This window comes from Siniperca chuatsi, linkage group LG19 (genome assembly GCF_020085105.1).
Source record: "Siniperca chuatsi isolate FFG_IHB_CAS linkage group LG19, ASM2008510v1, whole genome shotgun sequence".
Classification (NCBI taxonomy): domain Eukaryota; kingdom Metazoa; phylum Chordata; class Actinopteri; order Centrarchiformes; family Sinipercidae; genus Siniperca; species Siniperca chuatsi.
Window position 1 is genome coordinate 6,010,737 of NC_058060.1, and position 21,670 is coordinate 6,032,406.

General features: G+C 39.2%; 1 protein-coding gene across 8 annotated transcripts; it reads left to right on the forward strand.

The window, feature by feature from the left end:
* The first annotated feature begins 1,497 nt into the window (after positions 1-1,497).
* Positions 1,498-14,405, forward strand: LOC122866580 (putative zinc finger protein 833). Of its 8 annotated transcripts, none has more exons than XR_006375750.1 (2): positions 1,498-7,107; positions 12,009-12,062. XR_006375750.1 is itself a non-coding variant. In XM_044176417.1 (2 exons), exon 2 carries the CDS (start codon positions 13,318-13,320, stop codon positions 14,269-14,271), a length of 954 nt encoding a protein of 317 aa, XP_044032352.1. In that variant the 5' UTR covers positions 1,499-3,010; positions 13,240-13,317; the 3' UTR covers positions 14,272-14,405. The 8 variants fall into 8 exon arrangements, 7 of the variants coding, with proteins under 7 accessions (XP_044032352.1, XP_044032353.1, XP_044032354.1 ...); XM_044176417.1 differs by lacking the exon at positions 12,009-12,062 and adding an exon at positions 13,240-14,405 and having other exon boundaries at positions 1,499-3,010; XM_044176418.1 differs by lacking the exon at positions 12,009-12,062 and adding an exon at positions 13,240-14,405 and having other exon boundaries at positions 1,499-2,450.
* Positions 14,406-21,670: the final 7,265 nt, after the last annotated feature.

Here is a 21,670-nt window from a genome sequence, read left to right on the forward strand (position 1 = left end):
TATTGCACTTTTCCTGTAGAGCAGGTCTAGTCAGTAGTCTTTATAATATGATTTTACCCAACAAATCCCACCATGAGCAAGCACTTGGTGACAATGGCAAAAAAAAACCCTTCCTTTTAACAGGCTGACTCCAACCAGACTCAATGGTGGGCGGCCATCTGCCGCTGCCGTGTTAGGTTTGGGGCACAATGCAAATTCCATTTTAAAATAGTAATGATGTAATGGAAGTAGTAATATTCATATGAATAAATTAATAATAATAGGAATGATAGTATTATTATTATTAATTTATTGCTATTAATATTGATAATGGCATTCGTATTATTATTATTATTATTATTATTATTATTATTAATGAATAATTAATAATAATAATTCATTTTGGAAATTTGGAAAAGGTAGGAATTTGGAATTTAGTGTGAAGAAAATACAGGAGGCTATTGTTAAAAGAATGGTCATTTAAGTGGGGATTTAAATTGTCAGTAGACAAAACAAAGACAATGTTCTTTACATGAAAAAGAAATGACAGTCATTTTAAATTAAAATTATATAATCAAGAATTGGAGAGAGTGAAACAATTTCAATTTCTAGGGTTGTGGTTTGATGAAAGAATCACATGGGCAGTACATATTCAATGAGATGTCTGGTGGTAAGTGAATGGGGGTAGAGCGATTGAGAGCATTGAAAACCATCTACATAGGATTAATAAGATCAGTATTAGATTATGGGTGTGTAGTGTTTGGATCTGCAGCAAGTACATCTCTCAGAAAGTTGTACAACAAACACTATATAGAATTCAAATTATGGGGCTAAAATGACATTTGTATGCATACCAGCACATATAGGAATCAAAGGAAATGAAATAGCTGACAAGTGTGCAATGGAAGCCACAAAAATGAATCACATTGACATTACAGTACCCCTTAGTAAAATTGAAATGAAAACCACAAATAAGGATAAGCTGAAAGAAAGGTGGCAAAAGCAGTGGGAAGAAGAGAGAACAGGAAGGCGGTTATACAACATTAAAAGAAAAGTAGGAAAGAAGAAACAATAATATCCAGGCTACATTTTGGTCACACAGGATTAAACAGCACATTATGTAAAATAGGAAAACATAATACAGGAAGATGTACATTCTGTGATCAAGAAGAAACTTTAGAACATGTTATGATTTACTGTCCAAAATATGATGCTGAGAGAACTGATACTGAACCTTAAAAAAATAAAGATGAGGTTTGATTTATGTGATCATTTAACAAAGAAGTTCTAGAGATAAGTGTTATCTATTGTTGTTTCATTATCTTAGGAGAATACATTTGCTAAAGGGAATATAATTATGGTGTTTTTATTTATTTTTTTATTTTATTATTGATTTTTCTCATTTTCTTTTCTTTTATTTAATAATTAGTGAATGTGTAGTTAGAGTCCTGATCCACACTCCATTCCAGTTGGTGGCGGTAATGCACCATAAAGTTGATTGCCAACCGCCATAAAACTTGAACGAAGAAGAAGAATGGTGAGTGGAAGCTAAGGAGAGAGAACAGAGAAGAGTAGAAAGGTAATAGTATATGCTCCTCTGTCTTTGACTAAGTTAGTACTTCACGATAGCACACCGGCTTTTAAGTCCAACTCTATAAGTGCAGCAGTTTCCAGCATCTTGCTAACTTTGTGTTAAGCTGGGCTGCTACTGTGTTACGGCGGTAGCGTTGGGAAACTTATATTAGACTGTATTCGGAACCGCCTACTACATACTACAGACGAACGCAGTATGTACTACATAACGTTACTGCTTACTGCTTTTCATAGTAGTATGCAGTATGAAACGGTTGAATCGATTTATTTTGCAGTATGCAAGGCCAGGCTTAGTCGGTTTACGGTTTTGGAAAGCGGAATTAAACAATATCAATTAGAAGAATATAACCACTTATAAACATTTTTTCGAATTTAATCTTGTCTAAGGAGAACAGTTCACATTTGGATTAGGCTACAGCCTATCCGTAACGAACGCATCACTACATTTGTCCTACTAACGTTACCCATAACAAAGCCATAACGTTTAAGTTAAGATAAAAAAAAACTGTTGTTGTGACCATAGACTGTATAAAACATGGACGTAGTGTCCGTGACGTCACCCATAGGTTTCTGAAGAGGTTTTGAAGCTCAAAGTGGGCGGCGCCGGGCGTTGCTGGCTGTCGCCATCTTGGCAGTGCGTAACTTTGACCAACTCCCGGATAACCAAAAATGGGCAAAGAGGTGGGGCGTTGGTGGAGCTGAGGTGCCTTGTTACTGAAACACGCCCACCTAGCTCGACGTTACCAAGCTAGCTAAGGCTAAGAAGCTAGGCTATATGCTACTCTGCGGTGCTAGCCGGCTAACCCTGTGGTATGCGGTTGGCGGTCTGTGGATGGTACCCTGATGGTACCTAGTTGTCGTCCCAGTTTACTTTTGAGGTAAGTTAACCTGAAACTATACAACAATAATGAATGAAATAATGATTTATCTGTTATTGAGATTATACTACACAATATTTAAAATGCCTCAACATTTTTTAATATATAATTATGGTAATTTGCAACACTACATTCTGTCGACACTTGCAGAAATATGGCCAGTGTTACCGAGAATTAGCGTAGTTTACTTAATTCATGTCTAATGAACAATTTGAAGCAAATCAATTAGCCTGAATTTAGATTTTCACATAACTTTAGTTGCGAGTCATTTATTTGGATGTCACTTGATTATAACGTTACTTTTAATAAGTTAACGTTAAATTAACGTTACCTACATGTGATTGCATAGTCATAATTATTATTGCCACTTTTTTTTAGCCTTTTAAGGAATTATACCATACCTGCAGTTCGCTTCTCAGTGCGGATGCGTCAGTGCAGAACAGCTTAAGAAGAAAGAAAGCACTTTTATTTTTGTTACATGTTGCTTATTTCTTTCAATCCCTGTTGAGGGCATGGCTCCTGTAATGCCTCCACCAGGCCTGCTACACACAGCATAAACTGTAAGTACTAGTCTTGGCTACTTGACTCTAGACAGCTGATTTTACATTTTCTGTCTTCAAAGGCCAACAATAACAAAAAATGTTAGACTGTCATCTATATTTTGAAGTGTTGCTCCCTTGTTCCATTTTCTCCTACAGATGTGACATAATAGTATTGTAAACATGAAAAACTGAGCCACCCTTTTTATAATTTTCATTACCTGAAGCATTTATTACACTACACAATTTATTTTCCGACCATAATCACAGTGTTGATCTGCGAGGAAGAGCAACACTGGATGTCTTCATCATCCACTGTGGCGGCAACGGCATGGGGATGTCAGCAGCGTCAATCTGGTCAACATGATAGAGGAGGACTTGCACCAGCTTCACCTCCAGCACCTTGTCACGAAGATCATGTTTTTGTCTGTGACCCAAAAGGTGCCGGTGGAAGGCTGGTGCTAATCCAGTGAAGCTCAACAAGGCCAGGATATTTGTTCATAGTGTTATAGCTACATTTCGTAGCTTAAATGGTGTTATGATTGAGCACTCTCACATTAGACATGACAGTCTTGGGCTCTTTTTGAAAGATGGAGTTCATTTCACACCTAGAAGAAATTATGTTTTTAAGTACAATAGCTAATTGCCTTAAAGACCACTTCCAAACGCAGTGAACTGCTTACAGTTGGCAATGTCACTGCTTTTAAATTTGGCCTTTAGGGCCCATTTTATTACACCTAAACATAGCCCTGACCGTCATGGCTAATGTTGGGTTTATTTTTTATGTTAATTATGGTTGTTAAAAAATAACATCTGTATCCATAACACTGTTACCACCTCTGCTCTTCCTCATTCCTACAATCCCACCCTTTATCCCCTTTTCACCCTACCACCCCACCACCCCATGGACTCTGCAGCTCTCTGGGCATAGCCATTAACTAGACCCAGACCCAGTTTGTTGATTTTATTTTAATAAATGTGTTTACTTTTACATTTATAGTTAGTATATATTGTCCACCTTTTTGTTTTTTATGTCCTTTCTTATTAAAAAAACATGGTTCATATTTGAAAAAATTCTATTTATATTTGTACTCCTTTTGTCTTTATTACTGACTAAAAATGTTAGATTTCACATTTAAATCTGACTTACCTGCACACTGAGTAGTTATGAATCCCCCTGGGAGGTATCATTTATTTGCAACGTTGCAAACTCTGAGAAGGTCTTCCTCAGGTAAATACACAGGTATTGATTCTGAGGCTTATATAGTGAGGCAAAAAGGAACAATCAGCTGATCGAATGCATCTGTAGCAAATAGGTGCATTCGATCAGCCATGTTTTTTTTCTTTTGCCTCATTATACAGTATTGGCCTCACAATACCTGTGCAATACCCACAAAAGGCTTCTCAGAGATAACGAATGAATGAAACCTCCTAGGGGGCTTCAAAACTATTCAGTGTCCAAACAAAACCAGCACATAACATTATCTTTTCATTTTTTACTTTCTGGTAAGATCTATGGAAAATGTTAACCTATAAATTAAAATTAAAATTTTTACATTTTCATTTATAACTATTAACTATTATTGTTAAAAGTTAGATCACCACTATATTTCCAATTAACATATGAAAGTGATGAACGACAGCTTTTAAGAATGTGCTTTTACTCTAAAGTATATTTCGTCAGATCCATTTTATATAACCAAAATGTACCATTACACAAGCAAAAGTTTAATAAATTGAAATTATATCTTGCATTCATGAAAACATCAATATTAAAGGTTAAAATTTACAAATTCTTTTGTATGACTTCAGTACACTTGAAATAAATGAAAAGATGTGCAAGACGACAGTAATTATAATGATAGAACCTATGGATAATAACACTGTCATAATTTGGCAAAATCTTTGTCTTGTGAAACAAGTGATGGTTTCAACCTCTTAACCATAGAGTACACATCACATTGGCCTAGGCGTTGTTACTTTCCTCAAGCGTCTGTCATAACCCGGCCCATAGGCCATGACAAAAACGACACAGAATGCAAATAAATACAAGTTATTTAATATAATAAAGAAAATAAACTGAACTGTAACTTTGGAAATGAGGTGTGTTAGTCAGTGAAATCAATTTTGTTCATGTGGATGTGTGTGGATAGTGTAGAATAAGGTGTAGTAAATAAAATGCTAAGCAAAGCAATAGGGTGCAGGCGCTGACAGGGAAGAGAAGGAGTCACACTTGAAGCTGGGACTATATCCTGTAGAGCACTGTGCCCAGGTGCTCCAGATCTGGTTGGATACTGCAGTCTGGCACCTCAAAAGACAACATGGGTAGACACAGTTACTGACAAAGCACACACCCAAGTAGACAGGACACGGAAGCGCTGCCTGCTTCCTTTTCCCAAAAGGAAGCTGCCTGCTTCAGACAGAGTGCACAGCTCACGCTCAGCACTAATAGATTTGGCTGATGATTATTTTTTCCTCGTGCCACAAGCGAATCTGGCAAGAAAACACACAGATAATCTATTATAAATGATATAAATTGATATTATATATGATATAAATGATCTGATTTTGATAAATAATATCCCATGCTTGCCAACCCTTTTGATTTCTCTGCCCCTCTCCCCGCTGTTCTCCTGGAGTGGTCCCCCCCACCCCACGATAAAATATCAAGATCTGCCCATCCACTATATTTATTAGACTTATTCCACATATTTGTCAGTTGTCTCTAAACAGAGAGCAAGAAAGATGGGCAGACACACAGGCCTATGCTACCAACGCCTAGCTTCTTAGCCTAGCTTCTTAGCCTTAGCTAGCTTGGTAACGTCGAGCTAGGTGGGCGTGTTTCAGCAACCAGGCACCTCAGCTCCACCCACACTCCACGTCTTTGCCCATTTTTGGTTATCCAGGAGTTGGGCTGAGTGACGCGCTGCCAAAGTGGTGCCAGCCAACACCGCCCACTTTGAGCTTCAAAACGGCATTTCAGAAACCTATGGGTGACATGATGGACACTACGTCCATGTTTTATACAGTCTATGGTTGTGACCATTCCAGTCCTTTGTACTGTGGGACACAGTATTGCGAGGTAGACTGGTCTGGTCAAGGCCCCAGGAAGCGTGCCAGGCTTTGAAGCCAATTTAACATAGAAGCCATACCATGTAATTACAATTCTGGGTCCGTCACATGATGCACAGAGGCCTGTCAGTGCCCGATCTGTAGCGGCTGCCCGACCCGTTCTGTAAATGTGCAAAACAGGTCCTCTAAGTAAAAGAAAGTTGGAATTATTCATCATATTCAATCATTGGAAATTTAATAGTTCACTATTATGTAATAGGAAATTTACTGAAGTTATAAAAAAGACCTGACACTTGTCAGTGCCCGATACGTGCCAACACCACCTGCCTGATCCATGCTGCACATATACGTACTTATTACTGACCGTTTTGTACCACGCATTTGAGAACATTTTACTTGACGACAGCTCATGGATGTATAAGCCACCCAGCAAGTTTTTTAAAAAACATTAACAACACAATATTATAGTAGAGATCGTAATAGAAAACTCTGTATCAGAGGATTACACTGTGATTTCAAAATAATGTATTATTTTTTGTATTATATACTGTGATGTATATTTACAACAGCTTTCATAATGACACACTATCTGGAACATGTATTTTTCATATACTAAATGAATTATATTGATTGAGCACAGAATTAAAACAAAACAGAATTACGTTGTTTTTTTAATGTTTTTAATTACAAACAAAGTATGGATTATCTGATCATACATGGACCAAACTATTACATTTCCAGTGATTAAAAAACATTTTGTTATCTTGAGTGTGAGTATGATTGAATGATCAGTCATTCACATCACGAGTAATTTTTAACAGGCACATTTGCGGTAACCTCCGTTGACTGACAAAAGTATTTTTGGGCACTGACAGGGCCTTTTTTCCATAGGTTTAGTCTGTGTTCCATTCCACAGTGTACATAAACAGTACTCCCTCCTCCCTGTTCAGGGAATTTCGGTTAAGGGAACTTCCTTCGACAAAATTCCTCCATTCGGAACATCCTGCAACGTCACCAATGCAGACTTCACTTCCTCTGTGCGTTGAGTGAGTACTCAACTGTTTGTTAGGTTACTTATTTTTCTAACTACAGCAGCTAACATTAGCACTAAATGTTTGTTGCAATATTGAAGTTACAAAGCTATGCTAGCCACCAACGTAAGTTTAGCTTGCTGGTAGTTAAAAGTCAACAACGTTTCCCTAGAGATATTGGTGTGTTTGATTTATAGATTATTTGAGCATTGTTGGTTTTAGGTAACTTAACCACTTATATAGTCACATCAATAATTATAATGTTAGTTACAACAACAATGCTAAACTCCTTTGTCAGCTCCATTGATTGTTTTTAGCGCTCCTGCGAGGTGCATTGACTGATGGGTAATCTTGTCAACTTCTGGCGAACTGATGAACCGTTGTTCACGTCTTCCTTACACAGTTCAGTTCCCTTTTGAACTGAGCATTTTTTGCTCTCTATGGTTTGGAATCTTACTTAACATGGCTGAATACCCTGTAGAGTCCACTTAGCAGGGCACTACTAGGCGATTGGAACGCAGCCTCTCATTGTGAAAGAAGTGGCTGTAAAATGGTGGATAATTGTTTTTCAGTGTCACAACCCCCGCAAAATGACTAGAAATGTCTAGAAGAGCCTCACCATTAAATCATTTAATCCCCATTCAAGTTAGTGGAGGGCTAAACCAGAAGTTAGCCACCTCGGCTGGTGGAGTCCCTTGTGCGGTTGCACTATGGACCCCACAATGCGGAAGATCCGTAAAGATGCAGCAAAGGGTTCTAGCTGCTGTATTACTGCTGTTGTAGAGGTTAACGTATGTATCCATATTATATTTCATAACCATATTCTCTGTATTAGATTTTTATACTTTTCATTTAATTGTCCTTATTTTGAACTGTGCTCTTTTTGAGAATAACAAGCTATATAAGAGAATGATGACTTGTGTAACACATGGAAATTGGAAGGTTGACAACAAACATTGAAATCTCCTGATCGGCTACCAATCGACCACCATAATCTGACCAACAGTCTCTTTTTATGATTTAAAATTTTCATTTCAACTACATGGGGGAATAAATTAACCAGCAAAACACTTTACATACATGACACCATTGACCATCACATCCTATTACAGAGACTGGAACATTCAATTGGCATTAAAGGAACCAGACTAAGCTGGTTTAAATCTATCAGATCAATCTCAGTTTGTACATGTTAACGGTGAGTCCTCCGTGCACGCCAAATTTAGTCATGGAGTTCCACAAGGTTCTGTGCTTGGACCAATTGTATTCACCTTATCAGAATCAGATCAGAATCAGAAATACTTTATTGATCCCCGAAGGGAAACTCTTTGTTACAGCAGTTCGCCTTTACGTCAGTGCACACAGGAAAAAGTACTAGCAAAAAATATAATACAATACACTATAAAACAGGTCAGAAAATATATTAAGTACCAGGTGGGTATAAGTATAAAACAAAAGTGTGAAGTACCAAGTGGGTTTACCGGTTGATGATGATAATACGGTATAATAATACAATGTAATAATATAAGTAATAAGTAGTAGTGCACGTACTGTCGAGTTAAGTGTAGGCTATTAAGATTATTATGAGACGGTGGATATTGCACAGCAGTAATGGAGGTATAAATAATATCAATATCGATAAATAGGAAAAACTAAATATTGCACAGGAGTATTACACAGAATATTGCACAGTTATTTCAAGTATGGCAGAGATGTAATGATCAATGTCCAGTTTAGTGACTTAGGGTCATACAGACTAACACTTAGAGGGAGGAGTTAGAGTTTGATGGCCACAGGCAGGAATGAGTTCCTGTGGCTCTCTGTGGTGCTTTTTGGGGGGATGAGTCTTCCGCTGAAGGTACTCCTTTGTTTGACCAGCACATCATGGAGTGGGTGGGAGACACTTTCCAAGATGGCATGTAGTTTGGCCAGCATCGTCCTCTCTGACACCACCGCCAGAGAGTCCAGCTCAACCCCCACAAGGTCACTGGCCTTACGGATCAGTTTGTTGAGTCTGTTGGTGTCTGCTACCCTTAACCTGCTGCCCCAGCATGCAACAGCATACAGGATAGCACTAGCCACCACAGACTCATAAAACATCTTCAGCATTGTCCGGCAGATGTTGAAGGACCTCAGCCTCCTCAGGAAATAGAGGCAGCTCTGGCCCTTCCTGTACAGAGCTTGAGTGTTCTTAACCCAGTCCAGTTTATTGTCCATGTGTACTCCCAGGTACTTGTAATCCTCTACCATGTCCACACTGACCCCCTGGATGGAAACCCGGGTCACTGGTGCCTTGGCCCTCCATAGATCCACAACTAGCTCCTTAGACTTTGTCGCATTGAGCTGCAGATGGTTCTGCTCACACCATGAGACAAAGTTCCCCACCACAGCCCTGTACTCAGACTCATCACCACCGCTGATACATCCCACCACAGCAGAGTCATCAGAAAACTTCTGAAGATGGCTGGACTCTGTGTGGTAGCTGAAGTCCGTGGTGTAGATGGTGAAGAGGAAGGGAGAGAAGACAATCCCCTGAGGGGCCCCGGTGTTGCTGACCACGCTGTCTGACACACAGTGCTACAGGCGCACATGCTGTGGTCTACCAGTCAGGTAGTCCACAATCCAGGACACAAGGGGGGCATCCACCTGCATCGCTGCCAGCTTCTCCCCCAGCAGGGCAGGCCGGATAGTGTTGAAAGCACTGGAGAAGTCAAAAAACATGATCCTCACCGTGCTTGCCGGCTTGTCCAGGTGGGTGTGGATGCGGTTAAGCAGGAAGATGATGGCATCCTCAACTCCCAGGCGGGGCTGGTAGGCGAACTGAAGGAGGTCCAGGAGGGGTCTGACCATGGGCCACAGCTGTTCCAGCACTAGTCTCTCCGCGGCCATGTGGGAGGTCAGTGCCACCGGTCTGTAGTCCTTGGAGCCACTGGGACGCGGCGTCTTTGGCACCGGAACGAGGCAAGATGTCTTCCACAGAACAGGACCCTTTGGAGACAGGTTAAAGACATGTTGAAGGACTCCACATCGCTGGGGGCACAGGCTTTTAGCACCTCAGGGCTAACTCCATCAGGGGCCGGCAGCATTGTTTGAGTGGAGTTTTATCAGCTGTCCTCTCACCTGGTCAGCAGTCAGGCACACAGCAGAGGTTACAGGCGGGGGAGGGGGGAGTCATTAGTGTGAAGAGGGCCATTAGCCTGATGGGGAGGGGGAGCTTGAGGGCCGACAGCAGCTGAGTTTAGAAGGGGGATGAGCAGGAGCCGGTGTGTCGAATCTGTTAAAGAACAGATTAAGTTCGTTGGCCCTGTCCATGCTGCCTTCAACTCCTCTCCTGCCAGTCAGTCTGAAGCCAGTGATGCTCTTCATGCTGCTCCAGCTGTATGCATCCTTATTGTTGGCATACAGCAGGTCCAGTGTCCTCTCCTCTCTAGTAGGACAATTCACATACTGGGTGAAATTAGTCAGTGTTGTTGAAACACTGACATGGTTGAAGTCACCCGAGATTAATATGAGTGCACTTGGGTGTTGAGTCTGGAGTTGTGCTATGGCGGTGTGAATGGCGTTGCACGCCGATGCCGGGTTAGCAGAGGGGGGGATGTAATGGCAGATACTCTGCTTGATAGTAACATGACCAGGGTTACACCATCTGTTGTTAACCAGAACAGCAAGCCCGCCGCCTTTCCGCTTACCGCTCCCGGTGTGATCCCTGTCGGCCCGAACAGTCTGAAAGCCGTCGATGGAAACGTTATGATCTGGGATATCCTGGTGTAGCCATGTCTCTGAGAAGCACATCAAACTACACTCACGGAACTCCGTCTGACTCCAGGATAACGCCATTAGCTCGTCCATTTTATTCGCCAGCGATCTCACGTTTCCCATGACGAGAGATGGCAGACACGGCTTAAATCTCTCGTTCTTAAGTCTCTTTTGTCTGCACCCCTCTCTCTTCTCTTGCCGCTTCGTTCCACCTCTGCATCCTCGGTGTGTCCTCCAGATATCAGTGGGGACATTGGTTGTCCTGGGCGTCATGCCGCTTGGCTTCAGTGCGATCAGCTGTTCCCTGGTGTAAACAATGCGGCCAAACAGCTGATCTGCTGCGGTGCCCTGACCGAGTAGCAGAAGAAGTTCCATGGCGAAAAAAAGTACCAAAACACTTTCTACGCTCATTTTCATAAAGAGCGTAGTTTAAATTATACTTACACACAAGTTACTCAAGTTTGGAAGAAAAAGGAAAGCTAAAAGCTGGAAAAAGTAAGACGACGAGACGGAGCTACGGCAACAGGCAGCATGCGGGCTCGCATGCGCACTACTATATATGCTTCCTTTAGGCAATATTATCAGGAAACACTCCATCAACTTTCATTGTTATGCGGATGATACCCAATTATATCTACAGATCAAGCCAGATGAATCTAACCAGTTGGCTAAACTTCAAGCATGCCTTAAGGACATAATGATCTGGATGACATGCAATTTTTTGATGTTAAACTCTGACAAAACTGATGTTATTGTACTTGGCCCCAAACACCTCAGAGACATGTTATCTAAAGATATAGTTACTCTAGATGGCATTGCCCTGGTCTCCAGCAGCACCGTAAGGAACCTCGGAGTTATCTTTGATCAGGATTTATCCTTTAACTCCCACATGAAACAAACATCAAGGACTTAAGACTTTCCTCTTTGATTAAGCTTATAGTTAGGGCTGGCTTGGGTGAGTCCTGAACCATCCCTTAGTTATGCTGCTATAGGCCTAGACTGCTGGGAGACTTGCCATGATGCACCTCTTCCCTCTCTCCTTCTCTCCCTCTCCATCTGTATGCATTTTTATCTCATTACTGCATATTACTAGCTCGACATCGTCTCTCTCCTGTAGTTTTGTCCTTTCTCATTTCTCTCTTCTCTCCTGTCGCTTTCAGCAGGTGTCTGCCTCCAGAGCTGCAGAGACCGGATCTGTGGTTGGGGGCCACCTGCTGCCCCTGTGTTCCTGCTCGACAACTCTTGCTACAGTTGCTCGAGGTTTCTGCCTCTTTAAAGGAAGTTTTTCCTTGCCACTGTCGGCAAGTGCTTGTTCATGGTGGGATTTGTTGGGTCTCTGTAAATAATATTATAAAGAGTATGGTCTGGACCTGCTCTATGGGAAAAGTGCAATGAGATAACTTCTGTTATGAATTGGCACTATATAAATAAAATTTTATTGAATTGAACATACAGCATGTGAGCTAATAGAAATAAATTTAGTCCAAATTTAACCTCCTGTCATTCACTATTTGTGCACCGTCAGATATCATAAAACAGGCAGCAGAGTTCGCTCTCTGATACCTTTTTAAATGATTAAATTGATTCGAAAATGTATGAGTGTATGAGTGGATTCACTGTAAAAAGGGGGGCCAGTGTCCCTCGCGCTCACATTGGTCATTAATTTAGGCTTCAACAACAAAAGAAGTTTTAAAATCCATCAGTGATCCAGCCCGTGAAAGAACAGAAAGTACTGTTGTTCCTTGCTATCATAACATTTTTGACTTACCACTGTTCTCTTTCTCACTCTCTGCTCCCTCTCGCACACTACGTCCCAAATATCACGTGACGTAGCGCATGCATCGTTGTTCTTTCCGTAAATGTCTAAAGCCGTAAGGAACATTAATCTAAAAGTCACCATCACTTTAACAGATAGATGAAACCAGCTGCACAATATAGTAAAAAAAAATCATATTAGGATTATTTTGACAGACATTACGATTGCGATATGATTCATGATTAGTGGGAATGATCATTTTTGCATCACAATTTTCATTTTCAATGAAAAAACTATTAAAATCATGATGCTGTGACATTTGTTGGGGTCTGTACCAAACAAACATGTTTTCTTACACCTGGAGAACAAGATGTATAGGCCAGGGCATCTCTGCAACACTACAGTACTTATAATATATTATAATTCTGTTTTGTCATTCATTTTACCTATATCAAAAAATTGCAGCTTCTACGATTTGGATATTGCACCTAGCCATATTACAATTTTGATAATATTGATTAATTGTGCAGCCCTATACAACAACAACAACAATTAATTGGCAGTATGCTACTTAATGGCTAGCAGCATTGTATCAAGTCCTCTGACCTTAATTTCTCTTTTTCTGTTTTTCTCAGTTGAAACGGACAGACAAAGACAGGATCAGTATCAGAAGTGATTGAAATCTTTCAGTCGGTTGGATAGTCTAAGAAAGCATGGACTCACTCACACTGCAGAGAAACTACCACTGTGAACAATGTGGCAGCAGTTTCAGCCAACTAAATGCATACAAGCTACACCTGCATACCGAAACTGAAGAAACACCATACTGCTGCGACCAATGTGAGAGACATTTCAACAACCAGAGTTCATACAGAAAACACCTGAGTGACCATACTGGACCATACCAATGTGACCAATGTGGAAAGACTTTCAGTCACTCAGATGTTTACAAGAGACACATGTGTGTCCAAACTGGAGAGAAACCATACCAGTGTGACCAATGTGAAAAGAGTTTCAGTTATTTATGTCATTACAAGAGACACCTGCGTGTCCATACCAAAGAGAAACCATACCAGTGTGACCAATGTGGAAACAGTTTCAGTTTGTTAAGTAGTTACAAGGACCACCAGCGTGTCCACACCAGAGAGAAGCCATACCAGTGTGATCAGTGTGAAAAGAGTTTCAGTCGCTTAAGTAATTACAAGACACACCTGCGTGTCCACACTGGAGAAAAGCCACACCGGTGTAAACAATGTGGGAAGAGTTTTCGTTTCTTAAGTGATTACAAGAGACACCTGCGTGTCCACAGTGGAGAAAAGCCATACCAGTGTGACCAATGTGGGAAGAGTTTCAGTTGCGCAAGTCACTACAAGAGACACCTGTTTGTCCACACTGGAGAGAAGCCATATCAGTGTGACCACTGTGAAAAACAATTTTCTGAGTCTAGTGATTATAACAGACACCTACGTACCCACACTGGTGAGAAACCATATCAATGTCAACAATGTGGTAAGAGATACACTCATTTGAGTAGTTACAATCAACACCTGCGTTGTCACACTGGAGAGAAACCATACTGGTGTTCTCGATGTAAAAGATTATTTGCTTGGCCAAAATCCTTTAAGTTACACCGTTGTGTTGATGTAGATGAAGAGAGCTTTGACTGAGTGTAGGAGTGAAAAAGTGTGTTTTTCCAGCTCAAGAAATGGTGGTGGAGTCCGCCACTCCTGTGCTGTATTTGGATTGCCTACCTAAACTTGAGGGATTCCCAAGAAAATTATGCATGCATGTAATCCAGCGTAACTATATCTAATTGAAAACAGCCTCACTGTGTACTGTTCTCTCTCTTAACATCGCATCAGAGCTGTATTAAGTTACTGCTAATGCAAACAGATCCCACTGCCACTGCTTCATATTAAAAGTGCTCAACTAGCGAAACACGGGGTGGCTTTTATTGTGAAGCAGCCACAGGAAGCGCAATGTGTCATCATGCTTAGCAATGATTGCCATTGTTAACCAAAAATGCATCTACTAGGGTTGCAGCGGTTCCACAGTATACCGTGGTGGCATGAAAATTGACGGTTGTCATAACATATACATTTGCTTATGTACGGTTTTGAGTTCTATCATATTAGTGTTATTAAAAAACATATATTAGTAAATAGGTTTATATCAAGTTTCATGTCTGTCAGGACATAATATTTTGTGAAATTATAATAAAGCGTTTGATCGACCAAAAACTCCTTCTGTTTTCATGACTTTAAGGGTCACTGTAACTGATAATAATAATTGTGTAATACCATGCTACCGCGATATTTTCTGAATACGGTTATTATACCGTTAAAATCTCATACCATTGGACCATTCATAACAACTGTAATGTGAGTGGTTTTGACAGACTTTCATAACCACAGATATCCAGCAGGGGCTTCTCTCAGCAGCATACATTAATGGTCATTACTCAGAATTCCCATAGAAACTGACATTGGAAATAGTGAACAGCAGGTACAGTTTGAGTATTGAACTTAAACCTATTGAGCACACCTCATTGTTTTCGCACATCATTTCTTACTAGAAATAATTGTCTTGTTGCGGACTTATTTTATTATTATTTCTATTCTATTAGTACTTCTATTCCTGTGTGCATTGACGTGATAGTGAGCAGCTGTAACGAAAGAGTTTACCCTCTGGGATCAATAAAGTATTTCTGATTCAGATTCAGATTTTAGCCTATTGCATCTTTGTTTACATTTTGGCACACCTGTATCATGAAAAGTCCAACTGCTTTGGCTGCCAGCAGTCCCTGTTCACACTACAATCACGTGGATTACTCTGACACCGAAGAAAGATCAGAGACAAGATCGGATGAAGTTTAAGGAGGATGTTTTTAATATGATTTCTCGATGGATTTATGGACGTCTATCCTTGAGGGACATCGGAGATCCTGACACCATCTCTGTAAAAAGTAAATTCTACTGATGATAACAACGTGAAAGACAACATTTATGGCACATTGGCATATGAACATTGGAAAACAAATGACTGACCTAACCATTTAGGTTCTTAGTTTATCAGGGATTCTCAATTATGCAAGAGCTGTCAACGTGCATTTTTTTTCACAATTCTTGGTGTTTCCTGTCAGGTGAAATTGCCATTGTGGTGTATTATATGTATTTTATATATATTATGTGGTGTGTATTATTGGAGTCATTCAGCTTCTATGTCAGCACTTAACACGAGCACACACACACACTCACACAGTAGCTATGTTTACAATCAAATATTTTACATTTTTGATGTAGCCTACATTTCTTTTTTTTTTAAGAAAAGTGGTTGCACCGAATTAGTTTCGGGACATGTGTAGGTGCAAGTTCAAATGTACAATTATTGAATGTTTAATCTAAGAGACAAGAGCCTTTTGCACCTTTTTTATTGTAAAATATTCACTGCTGTCTAGGTAAATGTTTTTTAAAACATGCTTGTTTATGTTTTAAACTGTGGTAGAGGAAGTATTCAGATCCTTTTTCAGTAAAGGTACTAATACCACACTGAAGAAAAAAAAACACATTTAAAATGTTACTTTAGTAAAAGTGTGTAAGTATAATCAGGAAAATCTACTTAAAGTATTAAAAATGTAAAATGTCCCCTGTGACTGTTATACTATTATATATTATATAATTAGATTATTATTACTCATGCATTAATGTAAAGGCAGGATTTTACTGTTGTAGTTGGTTGAGGTGGAGCTAATTTTGAACTATTTTGTATCGGACTGCAACTAATGACTATTTTCATTATCGATAAATCTGCTGATTGTTGCCTTCTTGTTATAGTTTGAGGTTTTTCATTTCCTGTTTTATTGTGTAGTATTCTCCTTCCCTTGTGTGTCTTGTGGTTTTACTTCCTGTCTTTGTTTGCTTTCCCTCCAGTTTTGATTGTCGAGAAATACACACAGCAATTTAACAACCTCCTTGACCATATATGGGTTTTCCTGCTGGTGGTGGGGGCCTTGGGAGCCAAATGGTTCCAGCACACACGCACACACATGTGCGACACACACATACGCACACATGTGCACATGAAAATATGTGTAGTTTATACATTACTCTTATGAATCAAGTCTACATCTATTTTGTGCTTTTGTCTCCATCATGGCTGATCTGTCATCTTTTATATTTTTAGCTTCCCTGGCTGTCACTGACTGCAGATTAACCCAGCTGTGATTCAAGTACACACACATTGTACAGACATTTACTGTTACACACAGTGACTTTTTGACACAAGTCCAGATGTAAAGTGCACTCATATTCTCTGTCTGTCTCTGCACACATACACACACATGTCTGTCCCTTATGAATAGTGCAGCCTGTGGGATCTCATTACAAACAGCGTGCCATCTGCATGCAGACAAAAACAAGGCCCGTTAACTTCTCCTACCTCCTTTATAATCACTAACTCTCAGCTTCAGTCGGTCATCCCCTGTGGGCAATGTTTTTCGCCAAACAACCTTTGATTCATCATAGCTGTTATACACATTATCTTGTATAGCAGTTATAGACATTATGTTGTATAGCAGACATTCAAAGTTATGGTTTTTCAGGCTTTAACTTTAACATACAGTACATTTAAATAGGAAAATAAATCATCAATTTATCCAGCTAATCTAAGTGGAACGTGAGAGAAATAAGCTTTATACCAATGATCATATCATTTGATGTAGAGTAAAAAGGTTTCTCTGACTTTTCATGAGCGAAGAAAAACTTGTTGTTCTTTTTGGTAACACTTAATTTTAACCCCCGCTCACATTTGGCATTCATAAGCAGTTTATAGACACTTAATAAATGGTTCACACCACACTATATTATAGTTGTAAGCAGATATATGGACATTTTAAGCGTTTAATGTATTTCTCAATATTTGCAACTTCTCCTAAAAATATGTGTAACTGGTGTATAAACAGTATTACAGTGTCTAATGAAAGATCTGTTAACTGTTTATACATATGTAAAGGGCTGCAACTAATGATTATTTTCATTATTAATGAATCTGCCAATTATGTTTTCGATTAATCGATTAATCATTTAGTCTAAGAAACCTAAAAAAAATAGTGCCTATCACAAAAGTCCAAAACCTAAAGATATTTCATTTACAATAATATATAATGAAGAAAAGCAGCAAATTCTCTCATTTGAGAAACTGGACTCTGAAAATGTTTGGCATTTTTTCACAATTTTTACTTGTTACATGACTGAAACAATTAATAAATAATCAAAATAGTTGCCTATTATTTTTCTGTCGATCAACAGCTCTACATATGTACAAAAACATTGTGTACAACATATGTACAGCAACTGACAAATTCTTTACTCAATGTCCACTTACTAGATTTCTACAGGATTTTTCAGCTGCATCTCGTGGCCTTCATTAAGGATGGAGTTTGCTCAGAGTGAGGAAGAAGTATTCATAAATGAATAAATACTAATGAATAATTAATAAACATAATAAGTAGGGGGGAAAATATAAATACTTTCATATTCATAAAAGTGACTTGATTATGATTATATAATTAACACTATGCTATATTATATTGTCATCTATTTAACTGCTAGTTACAGAAGCCTCACAAGAGGAGTTTTAATTGTTGACAAACACATTAAGAAAAACTTTAGAAAGTCGTTATATATGCTTATAACTACATAACAAATGGTGTTGTAAACCATTTGTTAAACCATCAATTATTTAAATACTGTTTATAAATGTTAAAAGTCCAGTATGTAACATTTAGGAGGAGCTATTGGCAGAAATGGAATATAATATTTATAAGTATGTTTTTATTAGTGTATAATCACCTGAAAATAAGAATCATTGTGTTGTCGTTACCTTAGAATGAGCCGTTTTTATCTACAGACGGAACGGGTCCCCTTCCATGGAGGCTGCCATGTTGCACCGCCATGTTTCTACAGTAGCCCAGAACTGACAGAAAAAAATAGATGTATTCTTGATTTTATGATACACAAAAAAGACCTTTCTAATGTTAAACTGTATGAAACCGTTTGAGTCTTGGGTACTGAGGTGCTCTCCTAAACACATGTAGGTGTGGCAGCTGGGCCTCTGCTCCTCACAGCATGTCTGTCTCTCTTACATCATCTTCCCCTCTGAGATTTGTTCAGACTACAGAGCCGAGGATGTGCCACTGATGACCCACCACTGTCTGTTGTGGGGGACTCACTTTCACCAACACAGCTGGAGCAGTCTTTAGGGGGCCAGGAAGTGGCTGCCTTACAGTAAATGACTGCGATTGCTGCCATGGAGAAAACTTTATCAAGCAGTGTAACTGCCTACCCACTTTGGATTTAGAAATCAGGAGGAAAGCAATGAAGTAGTTAGGGACATTAACATGAACAGGTTGTATGACACATTCACTTCATCATTTCTGAGCCCTTAAGAGACTGAATTTGCCCTTAAGAGACTGAATTTGAAGTGCTTTGAGTAGTCAGAAAGACTAGAAAGGCGCTATATAAGTACAGTCCATTTACCATTTACCAATTTAAAGGTAAAGAGGGACTATGAGCAATGCTGAGAGTAGACTCATCTTAACAATATTTTTACAGTTAAGAAACTAGACTGATACAAAAATACAAACTTGGTTTAACTGCGGAGATAACCTCTAGATTTGTTAAATGTTAGATCTTATTCTCATTCGGGATTACAGGGCAATGACAATAAGTAGGATTACAACCTTAGCTTTGTCACAGTCTTGATTTTTGAAATTGATCATTGAAAACAATAAACGAAGTCAAGAGGGCTAAATGTATCTCACTCAAGCACCCTGACAACAACAACTTCACCCTGCAGCCAATTTGTTCAGTTCCCTCCCAGTGGACAATCTCTGTGGCAACAGAATGAGGGGAGACTGTTTGTAGACTGTACTGCTGATCCATATTTCGAATGAGTCAAGACTAATGCGTATTACAGTCAACTGCACAAACCTGCTCTTTTCTGTCACTCTATTCATCAGGGGAAAGTGTAATGACACAATTCCAAATACTAATCAAGCATTAGTTAAGTGATTTTTAAAAATCAAATTTACAATATGAATATAATATTCATGTTTTTTCATAGCTGATGTAGTTAAGCAAATGTACTTTTTTTAAAAAAAAACACTATTGTAACAGGAAGTTTACTTTAGCACTCTCTTCTCCAGTGCAATAATAATGACCTGTTGCTATACAGGATTCTATTCTATTCTATTTCTGCAAGGAAAAAACAACCCAAAATAGATGGAAAATTAGACATGAAAATAAAAAGACTCATAATGAGTCTTAAAGAAGTGATTTAAGTGATTTATGAGATAAATTAAAATTAGAGATGATACATCAAAATTACAGTATGAGATATTAATTATTTTCCTGGCAGAAATGGGCCTCCATAGTATTCATTAGTATAATCTTCAAAGTAAATTTTCTCCTTGACACATTCATACTATGTAAGAGAATCGTAAATGAATGCTTTGATCACATCAAGCCAAGTCTTTCATTTACTGTAAGAAATCAGTTTAATGTCACAGTGCTTTTCAAGAGCATTACAGCACATATATGTCAGTTACAGAACAAACATATCTCATTTTCTTTCCATTATCAGTTTTACTGAAGGCAAAGATGAGGATGGCACAAAGATGAAGTCTGACATTTGTCACCCTGAACACTTGCAGCTGTGGTTGTGCTGTAAAGGCCACATCTGTTCTTACCCAGCTTTAAAAAAGTAATCTGCATTTCATTTTGTCCAGCCTGTAAGTCATTCTGAACTGAGGGGATGAGTTTAGCTGCGGATGAGTAAAACAACATGGAAATGGAGGATTACAAGTTACTTTGTCAGCCCTGTATTTTAGTCTTACAGCCTGAGTGTGCTGCATCCACCCTTCATACATTCATCCAGACTGAAAAAGACAAGAATATCTACACAAAGAAGTGTAAAAATACATTATACACATAAACAAAATGCATAGACCTTCATTTGTGCTGACATTTGTAAACAGAACTTTGTATAGTAAAGCACTTTCCGGTGACTCTTCATTCATTTTAATCAGGAGCTGAATTGGACTGACTTTAACTACTCAGCACAGCCAAACCCAACCCCGCAACTCCACCCCCACTTACCCTACCCTTACCATCCAACTGTCCTGCCAGCTGTCTATTTTAGAGGTCCATGAAACACCCTTCAAGCAATTACTGTGTGCATTTGGATTTCATCCAAAACATTCTCTCTTAAGCAGTTATGGATAGCTGAAAAGTAAATGGCAGACTATTTGACATGGTTTATGTGCAAATTGAGATGCTTGAATAGGAAATGGCTGGGGCACAGAGCAAGACACCTAGAATAAAAGAGATGCAAAACAAATACAAATGAAGCTTGCATTTCTGTGGTCATTTTGCATCTCTCTGTGGACAATTTGCGTCTCTTTGTGGTCATTTTGTGTCTCTTTCTGGTTACTTTGCGTCTCTTTATGGTCATTTTGTGTCTAAGCCAACTACCTATAACCTTCTGACCCTGGTAGGGGCAGCACAAGGTGGCCAATCAGATTCCAGAGGTCCATGCCACCCACGGCCACCCTCTTGCCCCTCCCTTAACAACAATGAGTAGGGTGTCCCATCTAATAGCTTTATGGGCATGGTTTAGGAATCTTTCAGTGTATGACTCTTCACTTTATCAGTATTCATTCAATAATTTATGCTTTATGCTAAACCACAATCAAGTAACATCGGTTTGATAAGTAAGGGAGACACAATAAAGTGTCTGGGAGTCCTCCCCCAGAAAAAAAGGACTTCAAAACTATTTTCTGCATTTCTACATGCTTTTATCATATTCCCAGCTACTTAAAAGCAACACATTATAATTAAAATGGCTATCATGCTTAGTTTAATCATTCTGCCAGAAAAGTGGTAAATATACGTCAGAAAAAGCAGTCTTACTCTCTGCACAACCCTACTGAACATTACATGCTGTGGTATTCAATTAGGGATATAAGCTATGCTTTGAAGAATAGGACTGGTAGATCTATGGCACATT